The following is a 22,514-nucleotide window of genomic DNA, read 5'->3' as shown; positions in this document are numbered from 1 at the left end:
ATCAACTCATCTTATTTTATTTTCAGATTATGTCATATTTTGTTGCTTAGCGCTTTTATAGAAAACGCAAACTGTATGACATGCAGAATAAAAGTGACCGAAATATCGACCCAGATGTCCTGTCCAGATAAAATCAGTCAAATCAGACTACATCTATAGCTAAGACCTCTTTAGCTTGTACGTGCATCACTGTGGTGCACCCATAGTTGATCATTATTTTAAATTGACATGTCAGCAGAGAAAAAACAATGAATTAATTGATTTGATTAATTAAAAAAAGATTTATTTTAAGATTTAATAAAGTTGTGGTAAGAGAGAAAATGCCAGCAGAAGAGGACAATCATTTTTTTAAAAAGACACATTTATATAGCACTTTAAAACATGGGAGAATACACCACACTGTATTTGCCCATGTATCCGGATTATACAGCAGTGTACATAATATATACATACAAATTCTTAATATTCCCGCTGAGAGAACAGCTTAAAAAACCAGCAAATGAAAGCTGAAGTGTTTCAATATTTCAGTGGTAAAATACATTTTCTCATCTCAGCAGATCAATTATCCAAAGCCATTGATGTGTATGATGATAAGAACAAACTCCAAGCAGTTTATCTGGTATGAATGCACAATTGATCTGTAACAACACAATATTTTCAAGATCATGTGTGATCATCTGTCGTTCATACCAGAGCCTTGTATCGCACTGTGCTATCATTTCTGTCCTTTTCATTCATCACCTTAGCACATTTCATCCGCCCCTCCTCTATCTTCCCTATCCGACACATCTTCCATTTCATCCAGGTCTTCCTCATAGTCCTCACACCCCTTTGTTCCGCATCCCCCCATCAGTACCAGACCATGAGGATTTGCATTTGGCATAGGCCCATCAGGCACTTCCTCTTTGAGGGGCCACATGGTGTCCATGAGTGCACCCTTGTGGCACTGTTGAACCAGACGGCTGACAGAATACAGGCTTCCACCACCCGCCGTGATGACCTCATCGTACGGTGGGGCGTGGTTGGTGGTGCGTGCCTCCTCCAGGCGGATCCGGGCACGGTGCCTCATTTCGATCAGGGTTTTGGTGTACGAGTTTAAGGTGAATACGGCGGCTGCCATACAACAACTGAAGGAGATCCACGCCAAACTGTAGAAGAAACACGGAAACAAGCTGTAATACAATAGTTTTTATTACAAACGTCAGATTTTTTAAAACACTATTTTAAACACTAAAAATATTTATTTTCAGGTTTTTATTGTGGTATCAGACTTCTGGAGTCCACTGTATATAGGAGGGAGAGGAAACAGTCTTAAAAATAAAGGTGCTGTAAAACATTTTTGGTTCTTCAAAAAAAAAAAAAAAAAAATCAGTAATAAAGGTTTTGTTTTAAATTTAGCTTTTTTCACCTTTCTTTGAAATACATGAATGTACATAGAGGCTAGAAAGTACAGGGTGGAGAGGGGAACGGGACGTCAAGCTAAGACTCGAAAATGGGGCGTCAAAAGTGTCTATGTATTGGGGCACTGCCTACTACACCAGCAGCTCCGCTGTAAAAACGTTAGTGTTTCAGAAAGGTTTTGCGGATGTTAAAGGTTCTTTATGGTACCATATAGCCAGAAATGGTTTCTACGCCATCATTTAGCACCTTAATTTTAAAGGATTAGTCCCCTTTCTTTAAAAATCCAAATAGTTTACTCACCACCATGTCATCCAAAATGCTGATGTCCTTCCCTGTTCAGTCGAAAAGAAACTACGTCCTCCGAGGAGAACATTCCAGGACTTTTCTAATTCCAACGGGCTTTAATGGACCCCAACACTTTTTTAATGCAGTTTAAATTTGAAGTTTCATAGCACTCTAAACGATCTCAAACAAGGCATAAGGGTCTTATCTAGCGAAACAATTGTCATGTTTGGCAAGAAAAATATGCACTTTTAAACAACGACTTCTCATCTATCTCTGGTCCTGTGACGAGCCAGAGCGACCTCTCGTAATTGTGTAATGCCATGGAAAGGTCACGTGTTACATATATGAAACGCACATTTGCGGACCATTTTAAACAATAAACTGACACAAAGAAATTAATTAGTATCATTCGACATACAACAACGTCGGAACGGTCCTCTTTCTCCATACTTGTAAACACTGGGGCGTAGTTTCGATACATCATCATTCGTGACCTCTTGACGTATTACACGGTCACAGGACCGGAGGAAGACGAGAAGTTGTGGTTTAAAAGTGCATATTTTTCTTGCCAAAGATGACAATCGTTTCGCTAGAAAAGACCCTTATGCCTCGTTTGAGATAGTTTAGAGTCATTTGAAACTGCAATTTTAAAGTGCATTAAAACTGTTAAGTGTTGGGGTCCATTAAAGTTTATTAAAATGAGAGAAATCCTAAAATGTTTTCCTCAAAAAACATAATTTCTTCTCGACTGAACAAAGAAAGACATCAACATTTTGGATGAATGATGGGTGAGTAAATGATCTGGATTTTTTTTAAAGAATATGGACTAATCCTTTAAGACTGAAGAAAGATCAGAACATAGGAAAACTTACGCAAATGACCAGCCATAGTCCCACGTCTGAGGTCTCCAGTCTTTAGGGCCAATGCTCACAGTCATCTGGAACACGGTTGTATACATCATATGTGCCACCATTCCCATCAGGCCTAAAAAGTACAAAGTTGATCTTTGTCAAATATGGATTCAGAACCACATTATTTGGCAGAGAACCAAGAAATTAGCTATTAAAGCTCTTAAAAAAGTAAGCTACCGGACAGTACGGTACAGATGGCAGCGAAAGCGTTGATCTTGAGGGCATACATCTCCTTATTCAGACACAGAAGCAGCAGTTCCACCCACATCATTAAGAAGCCCAACGCCAGCAGGCCGATGTACGCAAACTCAGATATCACAGAAAGCCACAGAACTCCTACAGGATGTGAATCAGGGCATTAGTCAACCGCTCAGAGCTCTGTAATATTTGATGTATAGCTCATGAAAATCTCACCCTGTGTTTCTCCTGGGGTCAGCTCAATAAAGCTCCGACATTTTTCACCTGGAATTTGAGTGAACCATGATTATAGTCTTTGTAAAATAATTTCAATATATTTTTACAGCTGAGTACTGTAGAACTCAGATATAGAACTGGGTCGTTTTTTTTTTTTTGGACAATATCATTTATAAAAGTGAAAAGAGTTATATAACTTATGCAACTTTTAACTGTGTTGTCTGTGAGTTGTGTAAGACAGTAGCAGATGCTGAGGACTCGAGTGACCCCATAGTGGACAAATTGGGAGAGAAAGGCCACAGCAGGATTTGAAGGGGCTGAATCAGGACAGTGTCAAGAACAGCTTTGCTGGTTGTTTATTATCATTTTAATGCACTGGATTAAAAAAAGCGACAAAAATATACTGATATGTGTCGCTGGACCACACAACTAGTCATCCAGGTCATTTTTTAAATGGAGATTATACATCATCTAAATAAATAAGCTTTCCATTAATGTACTGTATGGTTTGTTAGGATAGGGCAATATTGGTCGAGGGACAACTATTTAAAAATCTGGAAAAATCTGGTGCAAAAAATGTTAAAAAATGAAAATGTCACCTTTAAAGTTGTCCAAATAAAGTCCTTAGCAAAACATATTAATAATGATTAATACATTTTTATATATTAACAGTAGGAAATTTACAAAATATCTTCATGGAACATGATCTTTACTTAATATCCTAATGATTTTTGTCATAAAGAAAATCGATAATTTGACCTACAGGATCTATTCTATGACTGTTTTTTTGGTCCAGGGTCACATATAAAAAATTGTGAGCTGACAGATATCAGACAGTATATATAATGAGAACCACAGGTTTTTACCTCTACCATCATTGTGCTTCTCACAGGAAAGCCAGAATCCGGTGTGAAAATAACGCAACATGTATTTATCCTCTCCTGTCTCCCAGATGTAGTGAACTGCATTTGCCAGATTTTGGGCTTTTATACGCGCCAGCTCCTCTTTCTGCGTGGGGGACATTGTCACATTGAAATCCCCTTTTTTTGGGTCTATGGTTGGGGCTTCTGTAAACAGAGAGAGAATATACGTGTATGGAGAAAACAAGATTATTAAATAAAGGTATTTTATTCATCTTATTCCCCCTATAACATCATTTCAGTTTATATACACATAGTGACAAAAGTGCAAAGAAAGGGACGCTGAAAGAGACAAACAGATTTTCGATTATGTTTGACATCACGTCTGACATTGTCCAGGATAAAAGCTCAATTTTAATCTCATGAATAATTTGGTCTTCACCTAAATCTGACAGTAAATCTTTCACTTTGAACACTGAATGGAAATCTATAGATTAAGTATTAATCTGTGTCATTGTAGTATATGGAGGGGTTTAAATTGAGGGTTGTTCTGGATGATATATCACTGCAAGTATTGTCCTGTAATCTGTCATATTTTAGAGTTTAAAAGTGCAGTAGGTGATGTCCAGCATCTTTTTATGTTTTAGGTTTCTTTCATGAAGAAAAACATAATAATCTGTATATTAGCATGTGAAAAAATTGTGTTAAGCAAAAACAGCATGATTGAAATTTTGGACTAATGTCATGAATGTGGTCAGAGCTTTATGTGACACATTTTTATGTCAAATCAGGTTTAGATCTTGAAGACGTTTTTTGGTCTTGGACCAAATCACAAATCCCTCTCTGATCATTCCACAACCTCCAAATAGGAAAGAAAGGACCAGACACTTATGAGGTGCAATCTTGTGTTTTGCACTGTAAAAATGGTGACATCATTATCTCTGTGTTCATCATCATTTAACCTAAATTATATCATTTATATGCTATTATAAGAACTTGGACTTAGTTTACTTTTTAAATCGAGAAATTAATGTTCAAATGTTTTAAACCACTTTTAACAGAATTACAAAACACAGTGCAATAAATAAAAAATGTAACCCTGGACCACAAAACCAGCCATAAGTTGCATGGGTATATTTGTAGTTATAGCCAAAAATACATTGTATGAATCAAAATTATTGAAAATCATTAGGTTATTATTAGTAAAGATCATGTTTCATTAAGATATTTTGTAGATTTACTACCGTAACTATATGAAAAAATATTTTATCATTAGTAATATGTGTTCCCAAGGACTTTATTTGGATAAGTTTATAGATGATTTTTTTATATTTAGATTTTTTGCACCCTCAGATTCCATTTATTGACAAATATCGTCCTATAGTAACACACCATATATCAATGGAAAGCTTATTTATTCAGCTTTCAGTATAAACCTGAACAGTACCTAAAATGTAAGGCATCAATTACTTAAGTTTGTAATTAGAATAAACATATTTTAAATTCTATTTTTAAGTTTCTAATTAAAAAAAACAACAACTTTGTACCAGTTGCTTACCTATTGTGTAAGGCTGGCTGTCGTTCTGTCCGCAGTTCTTCATTTTGACAGGTGACAGACAGAGAGGTTTGACCACTTTGTGCGTTCCCACGCACCAGTATGAGGTGCAAAAAGCCAAGACAGAGAGCGCCAGGGCAAGCGAGGTCAGTGAGAGGGACAGGAGGGAACGTTTTTTCCGAGACAAATGCTCCAGCATGCCGGAAAGATGCTGTTAACCTGATGCTACAGAAAGAATAAACGAAAAAGCACCGTCAGCAGTTCCACCTACAGACTTAACAAATGTGAGGGGAGGAAGAGATGTAGGCAGTTTTGTTTGAGAATTTTAGATTGCTAAAATTGAAAGACTGAAGCAGGAGACCAGCATCAATTCTGAGAGATAATGAGTTTATGTGAAAGGACAGAAACTGATGATACTAATCATATCAACGAAACATGCATAACTGTTCAAAACAGACGAAATATTTATAAAAGGTATGTAAAGTATTAAATCTGTCTGTTTGTTTCACCCTTAACAGGACACACCTTCTGTAAGTTCCCAGAAAGTCAACACAGATGAGCCTGGCAGTCAACAAAGATCTTCATGCTATTAGAGGTTTATAAATGAAGTCATCCATTCAAGGAACCCAAAACAAGGAACCCAAGTCATATCAATTCAGCTTAGTGCAGAGATGAACAGAGAGTCCAGACTTTGTCTAAGACATTGTTCTTCTCTATATATCCATCACCTGGTCTGATTTCTTGCTGGATTAAAATTTTCGGTGAATTTCTTAATTCTGTGTCTCAATCACCATCTCCAATTTCTTTGTAATCCTTCATGATCTCAGTTAATCTCTGGAAGAAAGGTACATCTGTCTCTTCTGGTCCGCAGAGTCTTCCACACACAGACCTAAATAAACAGACCGTGTTTTTTATAGACCGATTATGAAGTCAGCAGCTGTTAGAAGTATATTTCTGAAATTAAATTAATAAAATTATATGTCAGATTTATTAAAATCGCCCAATTAAATTTTATTGCCAAAAGCATGCTTTTGTTGTTGATACAGATTAGTGATTAGAAGGAAAAAATGCAACTCACCTCTTCATTTATGCAGTTCTGAATCTCTTCAGTTTCATGTTTATTACTTCACTGTCTCGATGTCTTTCTTTTATTCATTCTCCCCCTCTTGAGTGAATTTTTATCAGAGACCCACCCAGATTTCACTTAATCCGCCCAAGTCCATCTGTTCCTTCCATTCTGCCTCTTTTGCCATTAAATCTCTCTCACACTCTCTTTTCACTAACAATTAGGTTATGACCTTCCTCTGAGGAAGAGGCTGTTTGATTAATGCTTCTATTTAGATGTACAAAGTGTCAAGTTCATTTCTTTTCTGTAGTCTTTAACAACTCATCAGATATTCAATCTTGTACTTTGTAATATTCATTCAGCCAAAATTTAAGACAAATAAATAAAGCAGGAGCAGAAAATGCTATTTTTATTTTTTTAGTTATATAAAGCTATTGCATCTTGTAATAAACTGTTACTGTTAAGTATATACTGCTTATCCAGTGGTTGCAGATTCAAACTGAACAATAATGCAAATTATCACAATAATGCAGAGTTGAGCTATCTATTAAATTAATTATCTACTGTGTTTTTCTTACACTCAAGCTAAAAGCATTCTCATATATGAATATTGTCATGTAAAGACCCTAGACTTCCCCAACTCCTAGTAGGCAAAATCTAAAACCTAACCTACTAGGTATATTTGCATGTCCTGATGCCCCTAGTGGTGAACACACTGTAGTGCACAGTCATGCTTTTCAACGTAATAAAACAGAATAGCTGTTGAAATTTTTAATAAAAATAATTGCTGTCCAATTTAAGATTCTTATTTACATTTATTACATTAAAATATCATATTAACTAGAGAAACTTTCAGGTTAAAGAGCTTGAGGAACACAAGAGACTTGCTGTCTTTCAGTAAACTGCGTGCACACTAGTGCACTTAGCTAGAAACGCGCCAACTAGAATACAGTTTCTACAGTAGTCACAAGACTTATACATTTTATTCATGGTAAAGTGTGCTTACCGTCGTGACAGAATAACATAATCATATATGTGCAAAGTTTGTCCGGTGTTTCCACTCCTTTCCTGACTTCATCGATGTATGACATAAACGTACCGCGAGAACACAGCTTTTGAATCGCTCTCGCGGTACTCTAACGTCATACCCCGGTCGGTCTGCGCAGCCTCGCGTGAATTAGAACGATCCAAACGTTAAAAACAGTAGATTTGGACTTCACATTACAAAATAACACTTTTAATTACAAATTATTTTCTGTGCTAACAGACATGTTGTCAATAGTAGTTTAAATTCTGAGGTAAAATATAGATATTCCAAACTAATTTCTATGGTTTACTAGTATGGAGGCACTGCTACTTGTTGGCTCTTGCAGTTTTTTCACTTGTTTGTTAAAATAAATAATAAATTCACCACGACAGATTTTATCACTTTATTTTTAAATTGTGCACTTTCACAGCTAACACCATAGCTTTACCATAGATGGTAGAATAAATATATTTATTTGTAATAAAATAAAATTACAACAGCCAATATGAGAAAAACTGTATCATACTAATGAAACAAATTGTTGTCTTCTGGAATGTAGGTTGGACTTTATCTGAATATGATTTTACTTTTTTATTATTCTCTGCCAATAACAATAAAATTAGCATAAATAAATAAATAGAATAAATAATACACTATTAAAAATAAATACATTTTCAACAATCAGAATGCAAACTTTAAATCAAAATTTCAATATCTTTATAATTTTCCTTTGCCTGAACATCAAATGGAAATACTCACCATTAAATTGAATGCTATTAAATAAAACAAAAGAATAATAATAAAAAAAAAACCCTTTGCATGAATGTCACTTACTGTGCATTCTGCAAGTATATTTTGTTTTGATATTGACCATTGACCAAATTCAAAACCAAGACATTTACTCAGAACATCTGTCATCATAATAATTACTACAAAAACCCATCTGATATTCCATTATGCCTAAGACTACACGTTCTACAGAAGGCTGTATATATGGAAATCGTTGAAGGTAATGCATATATATTTAATGCTGATTAAAGCACACCTCGGTGCAATTCTTCAAATATTGCATTCTTATCTGGTTAAGTTTCAGGATAAAAAAGGGGTTTTTCACTCATCTCTCATATTTATCAGAACAACTATCCCATTTTTCAAAACCTGTTAGTGACAAGCTAATCGGGAAATATCTTATTCAACTAGCCAAATAAGCCATGTTAAAACATCTGAAGGATTCTATATAAATGTTTTAATATACAAAATATATTAAAACTGCTTGCTCCAATCTCCTTGTCCAACTGGTTGAAAGGGTTTGGATCTGCATGCTGTTCTCCATAAAAGAAAGTCTAACAGTATATTGTTGCTCAATGACATTTAAATATTTGCACACACTTATACACGCACACAATAAATTGGGTATGATTAAGGGGGAGCATATGATGATCGGAGAACTCAAAAAAAGTTATTATTCCCCTTTCCAATTCCAGTGCCTGAAACCAAAGCAGCTTTCTGAGGAATTCCAGGTGGTGAATGAATCATTTCTCCAGCGCTAGGCTGTACCATTCTAGTGTTAAAACTCATGTTGGGCATTGATGAACCTGAAACACTTGTACTCTGGGTTGCAAATGCATTTTGGGGGATAGGCATCCTGAAGGCTGTGTGTTGTTGTGCTGGAGAGAGGGCACTGTAATTGGAGGTCATGGGGTCAAAACCAAAATGATTCGGGTTGGAAGGCCACGTAGCAGAACTGCATGCATTGGACATGTTGCCAGCAAATGGCATGGTTATGCATGTGGCTGTCAAAATACCTGGGAATGATGAAAGTGGAAATCATACAAACCAAAACGGATGATGGGGAAGGGGGGACCAGAAAAGAATATAGCATAAGTGGGGATAAAAAAAGAATAAAAACCAGCTGAGATGGAGTTTACATCAACTACATACAGGATATGCTACACATGACTATATGAACTCTATACGCTTAAAAAACACTGGATCACAAACACTCAAAAGTAAACAGATATTATACAGCAATTCTCTCACTCTCTCTCTTTTCAGTCAATTTTATTCTCAAAGTCTCTCTCTCTCTCTTTTTCTCTCTTTTCTCAGCCCTCCTTACCCTGGGCTTTTTGAGTAGAGGTGGAGATGGCGTTGAGGGGGGGCATTTTGGGTTTGGGCTTGACTGACATAAGAGAGTCCAAGTCCACCAACGAAGCACCTTCACCAAGGAAGGATGCTGGCTTTTTGGTCTCATCAAAAGTTTCACCTATGGACAGAAAAAATAAGAACTAAAACAATGATAGTGTCTCTAGTAAAAAAACCATACTAGACTTAAAATATGTGACAATGAGGTATGTGCTCAGCCATCTTGTTTATTTGTTGTGCTATCAACAATACTTCTAAAAATCTATAATAAGTATCTACTGTAAATATTAAGTTTTAATAGCACAAATGTTAAAAATTCAACAACTAGACTCTTAAAAAGTTCTCATTAGCAACCCAGGAACTAATAAGACTTTTTACCAGCGAGCCGATTAAAAACGTCCAGAAATGGCATGCAATTAAAAAACATCTTGCCATTTTCTGTGCAATATGCATTGGGCAGTCTGTAAATAGTTTATGACAGCATTTTCTAGCTAAGCATAAATAAAAGCATATCTGGCATAAAAATTTACCACATAAATAAAACAACAACAGAAGCAGACGGATAAAGAAACCTGTTCCGTTTGTGTTGTTCCCAGAAGGAGCTCCCCAGGGATCTGATGTGCCTCCATCTCCAAAAGGGTCACTGGTTGTCATAGCATCTGATGGAGCTGATGGAGTTCCCCAAGGGTCATTTGCAGTTGGGGGTGAAGATACTAAGATGGGTCAAATAATTTGATAAATAAGCGGACATAAGAATGATGCACTATCCTGACAGAACTGCTTTAGCACAGTCTTACCTGCTGTGCCCCAAGGGTCATTATCTGCTTTCACCCCATCACCAAATGGATCATCAGAACTGGCTGGTGGTGCTTCGAGTGGCGCCCCCCAGGGATCGGAGGCTGCATTGCCTGAATCCTGCACACTATCTGCCGATGTCCCCCAGGGATCCGACTTTGCTGGTTTAGAGTCTTTAAGTGCTTCGTCTGGAGATCCCCAAGGATCATTTGCTGCTGTAGGTTTATCCTCAGTAATTCCAGCAGAGTCGCCCCATGGATCATTGGAGGAGGGTGGAGACTCTTTCTCAGTGCCGGCCGATCCTCCCCATGGATCACTGGAGGCAGGTGGAGACCCGTTTTTCACATCAGCAGATCCACCCCAAGGATCATTAGAATCTTTGGCATCATTAGACGGCGCCCCCCATGGGTCACTATTTGAAGGATCAGATGGAGCTCCCCAGGGGTCTGAACTGGATGGAGGTGCTGCTGTGGCTCCTTGTTCCCAAAGATCTGGCTCTGTATCCCCCTCCTTTGCCTGAGGTTGGAATCCACATATTTACAAGATGCAGTGAATCTGAGTCTTCTTTACACAAAGTAATGGGTCTTTACTACAGTAATGTAATAAAGTTTTGTTCAGTAATTGTCTTTCTCACCCGTCTCTCTGCCTCTTTCCTCTCAGCCTCCAGGCGTCTCTGCTCCTCCTTCTTTTTGGCCATGGCAGCGGTCAGATCAGCCACTGAGGGGATGTTGTCCAGAGATGGAAGTCCTGTGTATGGAGGAATCTCTGGCTTTTCCTTCTCAGGGCCTGCAGCTGAAGATGCTGAGATTAACACAGATGGGGAGTTAAACTGTGAGAGATGATGGGACCTTAACAAGACTTCTCAATCTAACCTCCGAACATTACTTTGTGGAGGTTCACCAGCAGCATTTATAGCACAACAAAAATCTTACCAGTTGGAGCTTTTGCCAGCTTGTCTTTCGTCTTCATAGCGAATTCTCTCTCCTCTTTTCGCTTGTCCTCATCCTCAACCAGTAGCATTACAATCTTTGCCTTTTCTCTTACATTTATCCCCTGTAAGGACAATTTCATGACCCGACACTTAATCTCTGTGTAATCATCATTAATGTAATGAGAGTAGATAAGCATCAAAAATCATAGTACCTGGTCCTTTCCATCCTTGTCCGTGAAGCGATATTCTGTCAAAACTTTGAGAATATGAAGATTCTCTGTACATTGCTGGGGAACGCGGTCAGAGCCGGTTTTCAGCAGGTATTCAAGGAGGGTTAAAGACTGTTGCAAATGAAAGAAAATCATTGTATTTTTTACTATTTTACAGGTTCATACATTTATCTTTCTTTTTGACACTAGACTGCATCATTAATAAAACTTACGTTAAAAACTTCCATTAATTAGATGTAATGGGTTGTGTCCGAAATATCCCGTTATACCTTAATTCGCTATTCTCTACATACGTTCCCTAATATTGACCACTTGAATGAGTGAATGAAAACTTGTGAGTGAATTTGGTCACTTAGTGTCAAAAGCGCTGCGGGTGCCATCTTGTATGGGAGATGTGGGAGTTGATTCGGCACGCGCCTCACACTGAACGGTAGTGGCCAGTGATGCGCAATGTATAAACAACCTGCACCCGGCCGCCGTTTTTTCAACTAACCCGCCCGCAACTCGGACCGCAAAAAAAATATATTGTACCCGACCCGCTTCCTGGCTCGCATTTTTAGTACTATATAAATTACAAAGGTTTAATTGCCATCTTTATTTCAAACGACCCGACTGACCGCGACCCGAATATCATTACAAATATTTTTGGATGACTCGTAACCGTGGGTAACCTCATATTGGATCAACCTGCGCATCACTGGTAGTGGCTAGCTAGCTTTTGAGTGTACATTGGTTGTACACTCGTTGTTGCGGTGTATTATGAGATTGAATCGACAATGTCCACTATAATTTCAGACACCATTACAAAATGGCTGTTCCCTTAAATTGTGCACTATTTATGTGTATAATGAGCTATTTTGGACACAGCCATGGTGTTTGTCAGGGTATTACTATGTTTTGCTAATTGCCCGAGTGATAAATGGTCCCTAGCGGTCACTCGGTCAGTACCCTTTAAAAGGTCCTAATATGCCTCATTTAGGTACAGAAGTGTATGCATCTGGTATCAATATGTACCTTTGAGGTACTAATATGCACTTTTTGGTATTAATAAGTGCATCTAAGGTACTAATATAAAGTTTTTTGGAACTTTTCCATTGCATAGTACCCCATGGTTTGATTTGGTTTGGGTCGGCTCAGTTTACTTTTGGGGGCTTTTCCAATGGGTGCAGTACGTAGGACCCGATCTGATACCAAAACGTGACGTGAAAACACTGTAGATCACTGATTGGTCTAAGAGAATTGTCACTATCAGCGTCATCGCTATAATGTAAAAGATTAGCTTTAGCTTCATGCTAGCTTGCGCAGTCTCGAGTAAACCTGTTGTCATCTGTGCTTTGCTATAAGTTCCCAAAAGTGATTAAAAACATCCACAGGTTGAGAATTGCAGTTTGTGGCGGCACATTCGCGTCATACACGTCCGCATATATGCTTAAATGCAACTTAAATGACGCTCAGCGGAGCGCATCGACTGACGCCACGCGTTTTTGTACAGTCATGTGAGAGAAAGGTAGTGATAAACCCGATGTGGAAACATCTATTTGTGGTGGTCAATCTTAATTTTGTGGCGGACTGAGAAATAATTGAATGTATGGGAATGTACAACTACGCTCTCACTTTTATGATGTCACAGCAGTAGGCAGCGCAAATATGACGACACGCCTATAATCCCTTTCACTCCGAAGTGTTACTAAACTTGATGGAAAAGCTAACCAAGCCAAAGTGAGGTGGGCTGATCCGACCTGACCCAAACCAAACTGTGGGAAAATGGAAAAGCACCATTTAGGTGCAAAAGTGTACTTTTTCAAAGGGTACTAGCCCAGTGACAGCTAGGCACAATTTTTTGACAGTACAGAAACCTTTCTGTAAATGTAATTCTATTGGATATTTATGCCAATTTAGTAAAAATATCATTTATGTGTAAATGATGAAGGGTAAGGTGTTCGTACAAATAATGATAATAAAAAAACAGTACTGCTTGCCTTAACAAGCACCACAAAATACACAGTGGAGTGTAACTGGAGTCCAACAATCTTTCTTTCTTACTCCTACTCTATATTAATAAAGCCAAAGACACTTAGTCACCATTAGTAAATATTAGAGAAAAAAAAAATGTCACGATGAACAGTAAATCCTGCCCACGGATAAACACCAAACCGACAGTACTAATGATCCTACAAACAAGAGAAAGCCAGACACTGTTTGGTAACACGAGCGGGTGCACAATACAGTCACAAAAACCATCACTTGCTATAAATATTCAAGCAGTCTGAGTAGGCAAGCAAACTGAGAATCTGCATCCTTAAACAGTAGTACAGACTGCTCTTCGTTTGTTAAAAAAAAAGTAGTTTTTACTTTCTGCCATTCTTTTTCTCTCATTTACTCACCTTGTAGACATGCCTCCAGTTTTTGTCATCACTGAGGCGCTTCCAGAGCATTGTCAAAATCTCATTGCACGCCACCACATTGTACGTCAGGTCTGAGATATCGGCCATTTGGGAGCTAGAAGGCCCCCAGGGGTCATTAGAGGTCGCTTCACGAACCTTAACAACAGATCCACAAAAATAAAAAAGTCATCAACTCAGCATTGCATTCTCCTGCAAAATATAAATGTGAATGTTTATGTTCTGCACTGGACTAAACACAAAAGCCTTGTTTGAATAGATACTCTGTTTGAATAGGACTGAAAGTAGATTTACAAAGATGCAAAAGAACAGAAACCTTGACTTCTGCCTCAGAGAAGTTCTGAACAAGGTTCTTCAATTGTCGACGCAGCATTGAGTGAGTCATGATGGCAGTTTTGTCTGTGACCTTTCTGAGATAAAGAGATCAGTTTTGATATTTGAAAAACTCATGCATTAAATAAGAAACTGCAACATATGCAAGGATGTATATGGCACGCACAAAGCTATTCAGAAAATGGGTTATATTGCTGTCTCATGCCACTTGTATTACACTGAATGTACAACAAACAAACTGCTTACCTTCTAAATAACAGATTTATGAATGGCTGTTGACGGATTTTCTTACTAGTCACAGATAGGCACCTCAGCCCATGTGCTCTCGATGGTGGCCTACAAACAAAACCCTGTAACAATTATGGGAGCTGTTTTAATACAGGCTTTACTACTAATGCCAAGCAATATGATTGAAAATGTATTGTAAACTTTGAAACAGTGGTTCCCAACCTGGAGTCTAGGCCACCCTTTTATGAATTTACTTTTGTTAGTCCAGAACACTGTAGTATGCATTAACAAAATAACTATAATATACCACAGTTTACTGTATACTATACAGTTGTATTATTCATGTGGGTTTTTATTTAGAATAGAAACATCAACCAACATAATTATGTTTTACGCTATTTTCAGCAACAAATTCTGCACTGTGCATATTTGCCAAATATTGCTGTATTACAAGTGATGGCTTATTTACTCATAAGGTACATCATAACGATGCTACAGATACCAAATAACCCTCGCGTTCTTCGAAAAGAACCCCTAAAACGAACAGGTACACTGTAATACACTATAAATCAGCTGAGATAAGGAAAACTGATGCATCAGTGATGTCCGATCGTGCCCTGACTGCAATCTGACACCTGCAGCAGCTGATACTGGTTTGCTGAATAGGGAGGCATCGCCTTTAACACAAAACAATATCAGGCTAAACATTGTGCGTGAAGATTTACATGGAGCATCGCCTCTTGTGTGTGCGCTCGGCGACACCATTTCTAAATATATCAATTACAGATGAAAAAATATGTTGAATATACCAACCTTTGGGAGGATGGACGGGATGAAGGATCAGAAGCTTTTCCAGAGAGCAGCGGAGGAAATTTCCGCTTCCGTTTACGGATACCTGTCAAAAAACAAGCTCGGTGCAAGCCTCTATGTTGAATATTAATTACGTGGGAGTGGCCATCGGAACGCGTTGAACAGAACTGTACAACAATAAATAATGAATATTAATGTGGTGGGCGTTTCTATGCGTTTACGTCGAATTTCACTAAAATAGAAAACGCAATGATTTAACTATAATTTTCAACATAAATTATGATTTTACCCTATAAAAGTTACCATGTTAATTCAAATCCTTTTTCATAGTTTTTTTTTGTATAGATATTTTCATTTTTATTAATTAAAAGAAAATATTATAAATGATATATTAAAAAAATCAATAAACGGGGAAATAAGAGAATGAGAAATAAATAAATAAAAGGTAAAGGGAAATAGTTTTAATGTTTTTAAAGCTTATTTGACTTGACCAATGTAAGGAATTGCCTATGATAAAATAAAGGTCCAAACGGACGCGAACATGCGATGACACATTCGCTGATCCCTACATCATGGTTGCAGATGATCTGAGCTTGATTTCTGTGACTGTGAGTCGATCCATTCATTCTCAGATCTCATGACGCGTGATTCTCCAGCTCGAGGCGTCAGACTCAGTAACGTCACGGACTCTCCGGTGCCCGTAGAAGCGGCTGGCCCGCAATAACAAATTGGATGAAGACAGAAATATTACTAACATCGATTGAAATCGGTTCAAGATGGCGTCCGAGGGGGAATACGAGTCGATTTTGTGCGTAAAACCAGATGTCAATGTTTATCGCATCCCACCGAGGGCGTCGAACCGCGGATACAGGTAAATAAAAGGATGCTCGGGCCCGAGGCCATGTCATGTGTCTGTGCTACATAAATGATTTTAAATATTCTAGCGTTTATTTGATATATCAGTTTTACTGCTAGTACGTAGAGAGGTGTATATGCGTTTATCGTGAATAATAATTTCAGGGGTTGGTACTGTATGCGGTGTTTTTTATTGGGTCATCGTTTAAACTGCTGATATGAGAGAAAAACATCCGGTGATTTTATAGACGCTTGGCCTGTTTGACTACAAGCTCACGAATTGATGTTAATAAATAAATATGAATATACAACTGCAACATGGTCCCAAATAATCATTATGCACAGGTCATTTTATGGTGTTGGTATACAGACCATCTTTCATTTTTTAATTATTAGAGTGTAAAGAGATTGTTTGTGTATGTTTTAGAATATGTGTGTTTCAGATGTTATATTTTATAGTCAATACTGAAAACTTAAAGGGGACATATCATGAAAATCAGACTTTTTCAGTGTTTAAAGGAATAGTTCACCCAAAAAATGAAAATTCTGTCATCATTTACTCACTCTCATGTTGTAACAAACCCGTATAAATTTCTTTGTTCTGATGAACACGAAGGAAGATATTTTGAGAATATTTTTAACCAAACCGTTTGTGGACCCCATTCACTTCCATAATATTCTTTTTTCTGCTATGGAAGTAAATGGGGTCCACGAACAGTTTCGTTACAAACATTTCTCAAAATATCTTCCTTCGAGAATTTTCATTGTTGGGTGAACAATCCCTTTAAGTGCTATAATTGGGTCCCCAATGCTTCTACCAACCTAAAAAATGTGAAAAAGACCAACCCAGTAACTTAGTTTTAGTAAACCACTCTCTTCAAGCTTGTGGAAAAAATAGGTCATTGATATTTAGCTCCCTTTATGATATCAGAAGAAGATAATACCGCCCATTAATCTGCACTATACAACCATGGCACTGCCAGTTAGTGCAGAGCTCATTTGCATGTTAAAGGACACACCCAAAAACGTCACATTTTTGCTCACACCAACAAAGTGGCAATTTTAACATGCTATAATAAATTATCTATATGATATTTTGAGCTAAAACTTTACATACGTACTATCGGGACACCAAATATTTATTTGACATCTTAAAATGTTTTTGGGAAATGTCCTCTTTAAAGCTTGAGATGCTTCATTGACATACATTTGTAAAATCCCATTCGTATTCCCTGAAATTTCAAGAAATGTTGCTGGAATTTTAAAACCCTTACATACAAAAAAATTGGAAATTAGAGATCGAGATGTCTTGTCTTTACCCCCACATGATAAGATTGGATCTCAAGAGCTGCCTTTCTACAATGCCAATCTGCAACTTAAACAATATAAATATACCTTATTACCTGTTTTAATTTTTGTTAAGCTCAAGACGTAAATCTAAAAAAGCCAGAGTCTATTTTATCTAAGTTAAAAATCTTGAAATAAGTTTACATTGGTGCTTTGGTCATTTCAGGGCTGCTGACTGGAAGCTGGATACTCCAGACTGGACGGGCCGTTTGCGCATTACAGCAAAGGGAAAAGTGGCTTATATCAAACTGGAGGACAAAGTCTCAGGTTTGAGTAGTGTTATATGAGTAGTGTTATAGACTGGCAAAATCTTTAGAATTGTATTGGATGTTTATGAATATCTGCTGGTTATTTTCAACCCAGCAACATTTTTTAGAGTGTATTGCTTCTATTTCTATTAGTTAGTTTTTTAAATTACAAATCTATATATTTAACTGTGAGGGTGAGGTCGTACCAAGCATTTTGCTGCATGCCGTACTGTATATGGATGTGTACGTGACCAGTAAAACATACTTTTTTTTTCATATTTAGGTGAACTCTTTGCTCAAGCACCAGTTAAGGAATACCCTGGAATCACTGTGGAGACAGTCAGTGACTCCAGTCGCTATTTTGTTCTCCGAATACAGGATGACAGCGGTATGTATAACATGTTTAAAGGCTGGGTGCGTGATTTTTGAAAAACACTTTGGAAAAGAGAGTCGTGCCGACTACCAAAACGCACTTGTAGCCAATCAGCAGTAAAGTGGCGTGTCTACTAACTGACATCATTGCCTGGGTTGCGTATGTGTGGGGCAGGTCTATCAAATGAAGGTCCAGATTCTATTGGGGTAGGGGCGTGTTTGTTTAGGTGATTTCAGATGTCAACATTGGCTTTCAGAGATCATGCACGCCGCCTTTAAGTGGTTATTATTTTACACCGCCTGTCATAAGAAGAAATGCCTGCAAACAGACACTTTACCTATGTAATGATGTTAAAAGCTATTGACCGCATTATCCATTATGTTTGATCTTCAGGTCGAAGTGCATTCATCGGAGTTGGATTCGGAGATAGAGGGGATTCATTCGACTTTAATGTTGCTCTGCAGGATCATTTCAAGTGAGTCTCTATCAAACACAATATGGAAGTTTATTACTACATGTACAAATGTTTTGCATTGCTTGCTTGTTAAATAAGATTGTGTTGCATGCATTAGTTCTCAACATACACAGATGGTCTTATTCCACTTTAAATTAAAGTAAAAATTTAAATTCCACTTTTTTATTAAAGTTTTATTACATTCTTTTTATAAGGTGGGTGAAACAGGAGTTGGAAATCAGCAAAAATTCTCAGGCGGTAGACTCTGGACCCAAACTGGATCTGGGTTTCAAAGAAGGACAGACCATCACACTGAATATCGGGGTAAAACAAAAGCTGCTTCCTTTGCACATTCAGCGATAGTTAATAAATAGAGCACAGGTGTTAAAAATGTATTTTTTTCTTTAGCAAGGTAAAAAGAGGGACAAGCCCCGCCCTCAGAGTTCAGGTGGCTTAGGGCTCCTCCCCCCTCCTCCAGGGGGAAAGATAGCCCCTCCTCCTTCCTCCAATCACAACTCTGTACAGCCCACAGGAGGAGCAGAAACAGGTAAACTATTTATCTTTTTTTACTGACGGCATCAGGTATGAATATACGAAATATTATTTGTAATATAAAATATTTTTGGTACAATTAAAACCTATTCTCTAAATGCACTCACATTAAACAGATTTTTGGAAATGTAGCCAACATATGTAACCTTAATAGCAATTTTTTCTCTTTATATACTTGGTCACATCTTATTGTCCTGCTCTTAGGTTGTTTATTGGAATTGGACAGCAGTAACTCTAATACAGTGGTTCAGTCAAACCCCAGCTCTGACCTTTGGGGTGACTTCTCAAGCTCTGCAAGGTAACGCATTATTATTTCTCGTAATTTCTGGTTGTGACCCATCTTGCGGTACTGATAACTTTCTTTCTTTCTTTTCGTTCTTTCTTTCTTTCGTTCTTTCTTTCCTTCTTTAGCTCAATTTCTCCTTCAGCAGCACGTCAGGAACCTTCGTCTGGGAACTGGGTGCAGTTCTGAGACCGCTTCATTGTCTTTCATCCTATTATTGTTCCTATTCTTTCATCTGAACCAATGCAATTTTAAGATAATGCCTGAAAATTATACACAGGCTGTATGTAAAGCTTTTGGTTTTGTCATCTGCTAATAGGGGCAGAACATAGCAGGGAGGAATTCTGTTGGCGTTATTGAACAAATCAACCAAATTATGGATTACAAAAAAGATTATATAAAAGAAAGCAAGCAATCTCATGGAAATTGTATGCGTGAAACATTTCGGAAATGTTTTTGACAACCGATTCAGTATTTGTAATTGTCCTCAGTGTTGATGTGTTCACTTTGTTGTCATGACATGTGTTTGTCTTTGGAAGAGTGAATATATGTGTGTGTGCTTGGGTGTTTAAAAATGAAGCGGAGCTAGATAAAAAATGTGAAATTGAATGAGGTCTGGATACATCTACAGCTTGACATGTTGTATAGCATAAGAATATATAAAAACTGTACAGTTTAAATTAAGTAATATAAACGTATTGATAAATAAGGCCACAATTTAGTGTAATAAAGGCCTTCAAATACAGCGCTATGTCTTAAGTATTCATCACATATCCGTGCTGTCATTTAATTGACTGATAAATAGTCATTTACGTGTTAAACAAATAAAGTTCTCCAAAATAACTACAAGATGCATTGCTTGGAGTCTTTTGCTTAAATCTTACTCTGTACATTAATGTTTTTAATTGTCATTAGTCTCTTGCAGTCTAGAAACGTCTTAAAGCGCTAAAATGCGTATTTAATGTTTATGTATAATTGTATGTAACAAAGACATGGCTATTATTATCATGATATATAGGGGTACATATTCAGGGTTCCCACGGTTTCTTGAAATCCTTGAAAGTTTGTGAATCTGGCAAAAAATTCAAGGCCTTGGGAAGTTTTTAAAAATAAACATGCATAGATACAGGTCATTGAAAGTGCTTGAATCTAATTTGTGCAAGAAGTTTTCTGGAAAAAAATCCATATTATTCCCTGTGTAATGTAGGATAACAAAAAAAATCTAGACTTTTTAAGCACACATGCTAAACTGTTCGCTTTAAAAGCTTATATCATCTGTATGTGAATGTTGATTCATACCAAAAAGCTTTTTTTTTGCATAGTTGTGTTTGACACATGAAAACATCTTGGTTTATGTATGTATCTGTTGTTCCCTGAGAAGGGAACCAGATGCTGCGTCTCCCTTGCCATACTTCCTGCATTCCTCTAACCCCGTCTTTGGCAATATTTCAGATAGTGATATACTTCCTGACTCCCGCGTCACCCTGTCTTTATCGTTAAGCCTCACCATTGGTTGAATTTGATATACACATTCAGATGCACTAACCCCTGGAGGCATCCCCAAAGTGTCACCGCAGTGACGCAGCGCGAGTTCCCTCGAAAGGGAACTGTAACAATGTATCTTAAAAGGTAACACGATTTAACCTTGCTCTCACTTAAAATGTGTCCCCACATTTAGTCCTTGAATTTGAGGGTATTCGACCTGGAAAGTCCTTGAAAGGTCCTTGAATATGAAGTTAACTATAGGTGTAGGAAGCCTGGATATTGCTACAAAGTATACAAAGAAATAACCAATTCTCTGCAGTCAGGATGAAGATATGAAAGCACTGGGAATTTTGCATTAGGATTTGCTATCTCAAATTAAGTATTTATTTTGTTTCATGAAAATGCATTTGCCGTTTTGTTAACTGAAAAGTGTCATTAATACATCCTGTACGTCTTAATCTGGTCAGCAGAGGTCTCTTTCGCTCTGTAGTTTCTGTGACATGCACACCTGCTTCATAATTGTTTATTCATGACCTGTTACAGTATTTCCCCTGGTTGTAATGTGTTAGTTGTTTGGCTCTTGGTAACTGTTGTTAAGTCTCACATACCCTAGTATGAACTTTAAGTTATGAAATTAGTATAAATCTATTAAAACAGAGACCTTGATCTGGTATCCAATTGTTCATAGTACAAGACAATAAAGTACAAAAGTTGTCACACGGGCGGTACCTTTTCAAAAAGTACACCTTTGTAACAATAAGGTGCAAATTGGTACCTCAAAGGTACACATAAGTACCTAAGAGGTACCTAGTGGTACTTCAAATGTATATATCTGTGCCAAAGTGGTACATATTAGGACCTTTTTAAAGATACTGTCCCAGTAATAACTTTAGCTTTATTCCGAGAATGTGTGCTATTACACAATTAAAAGACACAGTCCATGTGTATGAAAAGGACACAGAGATTTTGGCTGGAGTAAACCTTTAACTTATTATAATTAATAGAAAATATATGAAATATGACTTATAATGATCCTCACAATGTGAATATTCTTGGCATTTGTTGAATGTATGTCAGAAGTACCTGTGACTCTTAACTGCTAATGTTTTATCAATGGATAAGCCAAAGGCAGGAGCTGTCAAATTTTTTAAATGTTGAAAAGGTGTCAGTAATCCATCCTTAAAGTAGTGATGTCTGACCTCATCGTATTGGACCCACTGCGATGCCTCTGTCATATGATAGCTTTGCGTGATGAATGCATGCAGACGTGCAAGATTTTCATGCAAGAGTAACATGTAAACCTTTAGTCTGCTTTGCTTGTTACAAAATACTATGGTATGTCTATAGGAGGTGTTGAATTTAGCACAAAAGTCTTAGTTTAGCGAAACTTTTATGACTTTATTATATGCTGATTGTTCCGCCACAGCAAAAAAAAAAAAAGAAATGTCAAGTAAAACTCATGCCACTGCTATTCCTCAACGAGGAGGATTCATTCACACCAAGGGGCCACAGAAATAGAACCAATGA

General features: G+C 37.4%; 3 protein-coding genes across 10 annotated transcripts; 1 reads left to right on the top strand and 2 right to left on the bottom strand.

The window, feature by feature from the left end:
* Positions 1-293: 293 nt before the first annotated feature.
* Positions 294-7,598, bottom strand: LOC129455890 (germ cell-specific gene 1-like protein). Of its 3 annotated transcripts, XM_055220673.2 has the most exons (9): positions 6,505-7,226; positions 6,155-6,315; positions 5,952-6,012; positions 5,430-5,651; positions 3,878-4,078; positions 3,012-3,059; positions 2,775-2,933; positions 2,559-2,670; positions 294-1,148 (listed from the first exon to the last, which is right to left on the bottom strand). In XM_055220673.2, the coding sequence occupies exons 4-9, from the start codon at positions 5,623-5,625 to the stop codon at positions 743-745; spliced, it is 1,122 nt and encodes a 373-aa protein (XP_055076648.2). In that variant the 5' UTR covers positions 5,626-5,651; positions 5,952-6,012; positions 6,155-6,315; positions 6,505-7,226; the 3' UTR covers positions 294-742. The 3 variants fall into 3 exon arrangements, with proteins under 3 accessions (XP_055076648.2, XP_055076647.2, XP_073714570.1); XM_055220672.2 differs by lacking the exon at positions 6,505-7,226 and adding an exon at positions 7,499-7,598 and having other exon boundaries at positions 295-1,148; positions 5,952-6,315; XM_073858469.1 differs by having other exon boundaries at positions 295-1,148; positions 5,952-6,315; positions 6,505-7,225.
* A 309-nt stretch (positions 7,599-7,907) lies between these two features.
* Positions 7,908-15,543, bottom strand: epn1b (epsin 1b). 6 transcript variants are annotated; one of them, XM_055220460.2, is made up of 11 exons: positions 15,394-15,488; positions 15,216-15,257; positions 14,599-14,702; positions 14,336-14,429; positions 14,002-14,157; positions 11,600-11,728; positions 11,389-11,509; positions 11,091-11,257; positions 10,459-10,972; positions 10,234-10,374; positions 7,908-9,782 (listed from the first exon to the last, which is right to left on the bottom strand). In XM_055220460.2, exons 2-11 carry the CDS (start codon positions 15,252-15,254, stop codon positions 9,622-9,624), a joined length of 1,626 nt encoding a protein of 541 aa, XP_055076435.2. In that variant the 5' UTR covers positions 15,255-15,257; positions 15,394-15,488; the 3' UTR covers positions 7,908-9,621. The 6 variants fall into 6 exon arrangements, with proteins under 6 accessions (XP_055076435.2, XP_055076437.2, XP_055076439.2 ...); XM_055220462.2 differs by lacking the exon at positions 15,216-15,257 and having other exon boundaries at positions 15,394-15,543; XM_055220464.2 differs by lacking the exon at positions 15,216-15,257 and having other exon boundaries at positions 14,336-14,425; positions 15,394-15,543.
* A 441-nt stretch (positions 15,544-15,984) lies between these two features.
* On the top strand, positions 15,985-20,351 carry necap1 (NECAP endocytosis associated 1). Its single transcript, XM_055219943.2, has 8 exons — positions 15,985-16,261; positions 17,759-17,859; positions 18,124-18,228; positions 18,607-18,688; positions 18,883-18,991; positions 19,076-19,214; positions 19,424-19,517; positions 19,631-20,351. Exons 1-8 carry the CDS (start codon positions 16,167-16,169, stop codon positions 19,689-19,691), a joined length of 786 nt encoding a protein of 261 aa, XP_055075918.2. The 5' UTR covers positions 15,985-16,166; the 3' UTR covers positions 19,692-20,351.
* Positions 20,352-22,514: the final 2,163 nt, after the last annotated feature.

This window comes from Misgurnus anguillicaudatus, chromosome 20 (genome assembly GCF_027580225.2).
Source record: "Misgurnus anguillicaudatus chromosome 20, ASM2758022v2, whole genome shotgun sequence".
Lineage (NCBI taxonomy): Eukaryota > Metazoa > Chordata > Actinopteri > Cypriniformes > Cobitidae > Misgurnus > Misgurnus anguillicaudatus.
The sequence above is the reverse complement of the archived record's forward strand: the minus strand, read 5'-3'. Positions and strand labels throughout refer to the sequence as shown.

What these genes read in the sequence shown, in the direction of transcription:
- epn1b (XM_055220460.2), bottom strand. Translation starts at nt 15,254, where the DNA reads ATGCCTCCCTATTCAGCAAACCAGTATCAGCTGCTGCAG. An exon ending in ACTGGAGGCATGTCTACAAG is followed by an intron (nt 11,729 to 14,001) that starts GTGAGTAAATGA and finishes CATTTGCAACAG; the next exon opens with TCTTTAACCCTCCTTGAATA. An exon ending in GAACAACACAAACGGAACAG is followed by an intron (nt 9,783 to 10,233) that starts GTTTCTTTATCC and finishes TTCTGTCCATAG; the next exon opens with GTGAAACTTTTGATGAGACC.
- necap1 (XM_055219943.2), top strand. Translation starts at nt 16,167, where the DNA reads ATGGCGTCCGAGGGGGAATACGAGTCGATTTTGTGCGTAAAACCAGAT. An exon ending in GCGTCGAACCGCGGATACAG is followed by an intron (nt 16,262 to 17,758) that starts GTAAATAAAAGG and finishes TGGTCATTTCAG; the next exon opens with GGCTGCTGACTGGAAGCTGG. An exon ending in CACAGGAGGAGCAGAAACAG is followed by an intron (nt 19,215 to 19,423) that starts GTAAACTATTTA and finishes TCCTGCTCTTAG; the next exon opens with GTTGTTTATTGGAATTGGAC.
- LOC129455890 (XM_055220672.2), bottom strand. Translation starts at nt 5,625, where the DNA reads ATGCTGGAGCATTTGTCTCGGAAAAAACGTTCCCTCCTGTCCCTCTCA. An exon ending in GAAGCACAATGATGGTAGAG is followed by an intron (nt 3,060 to 3,877) that starts GTAAAAACCTGT and finishes CTCAAATTCCAG; the next exon opens with GTGAAAAATGTCGGAGCTTT. An exon ending in GACCCCAGGAGAAACACAGG is followed by an intron (nt 2,934 to 3,011) that starts GTGAGATTTTCA and finishes CACATCCTGTAG; the next exon opens with GAGTTCTGTGGCTTTCTGTG.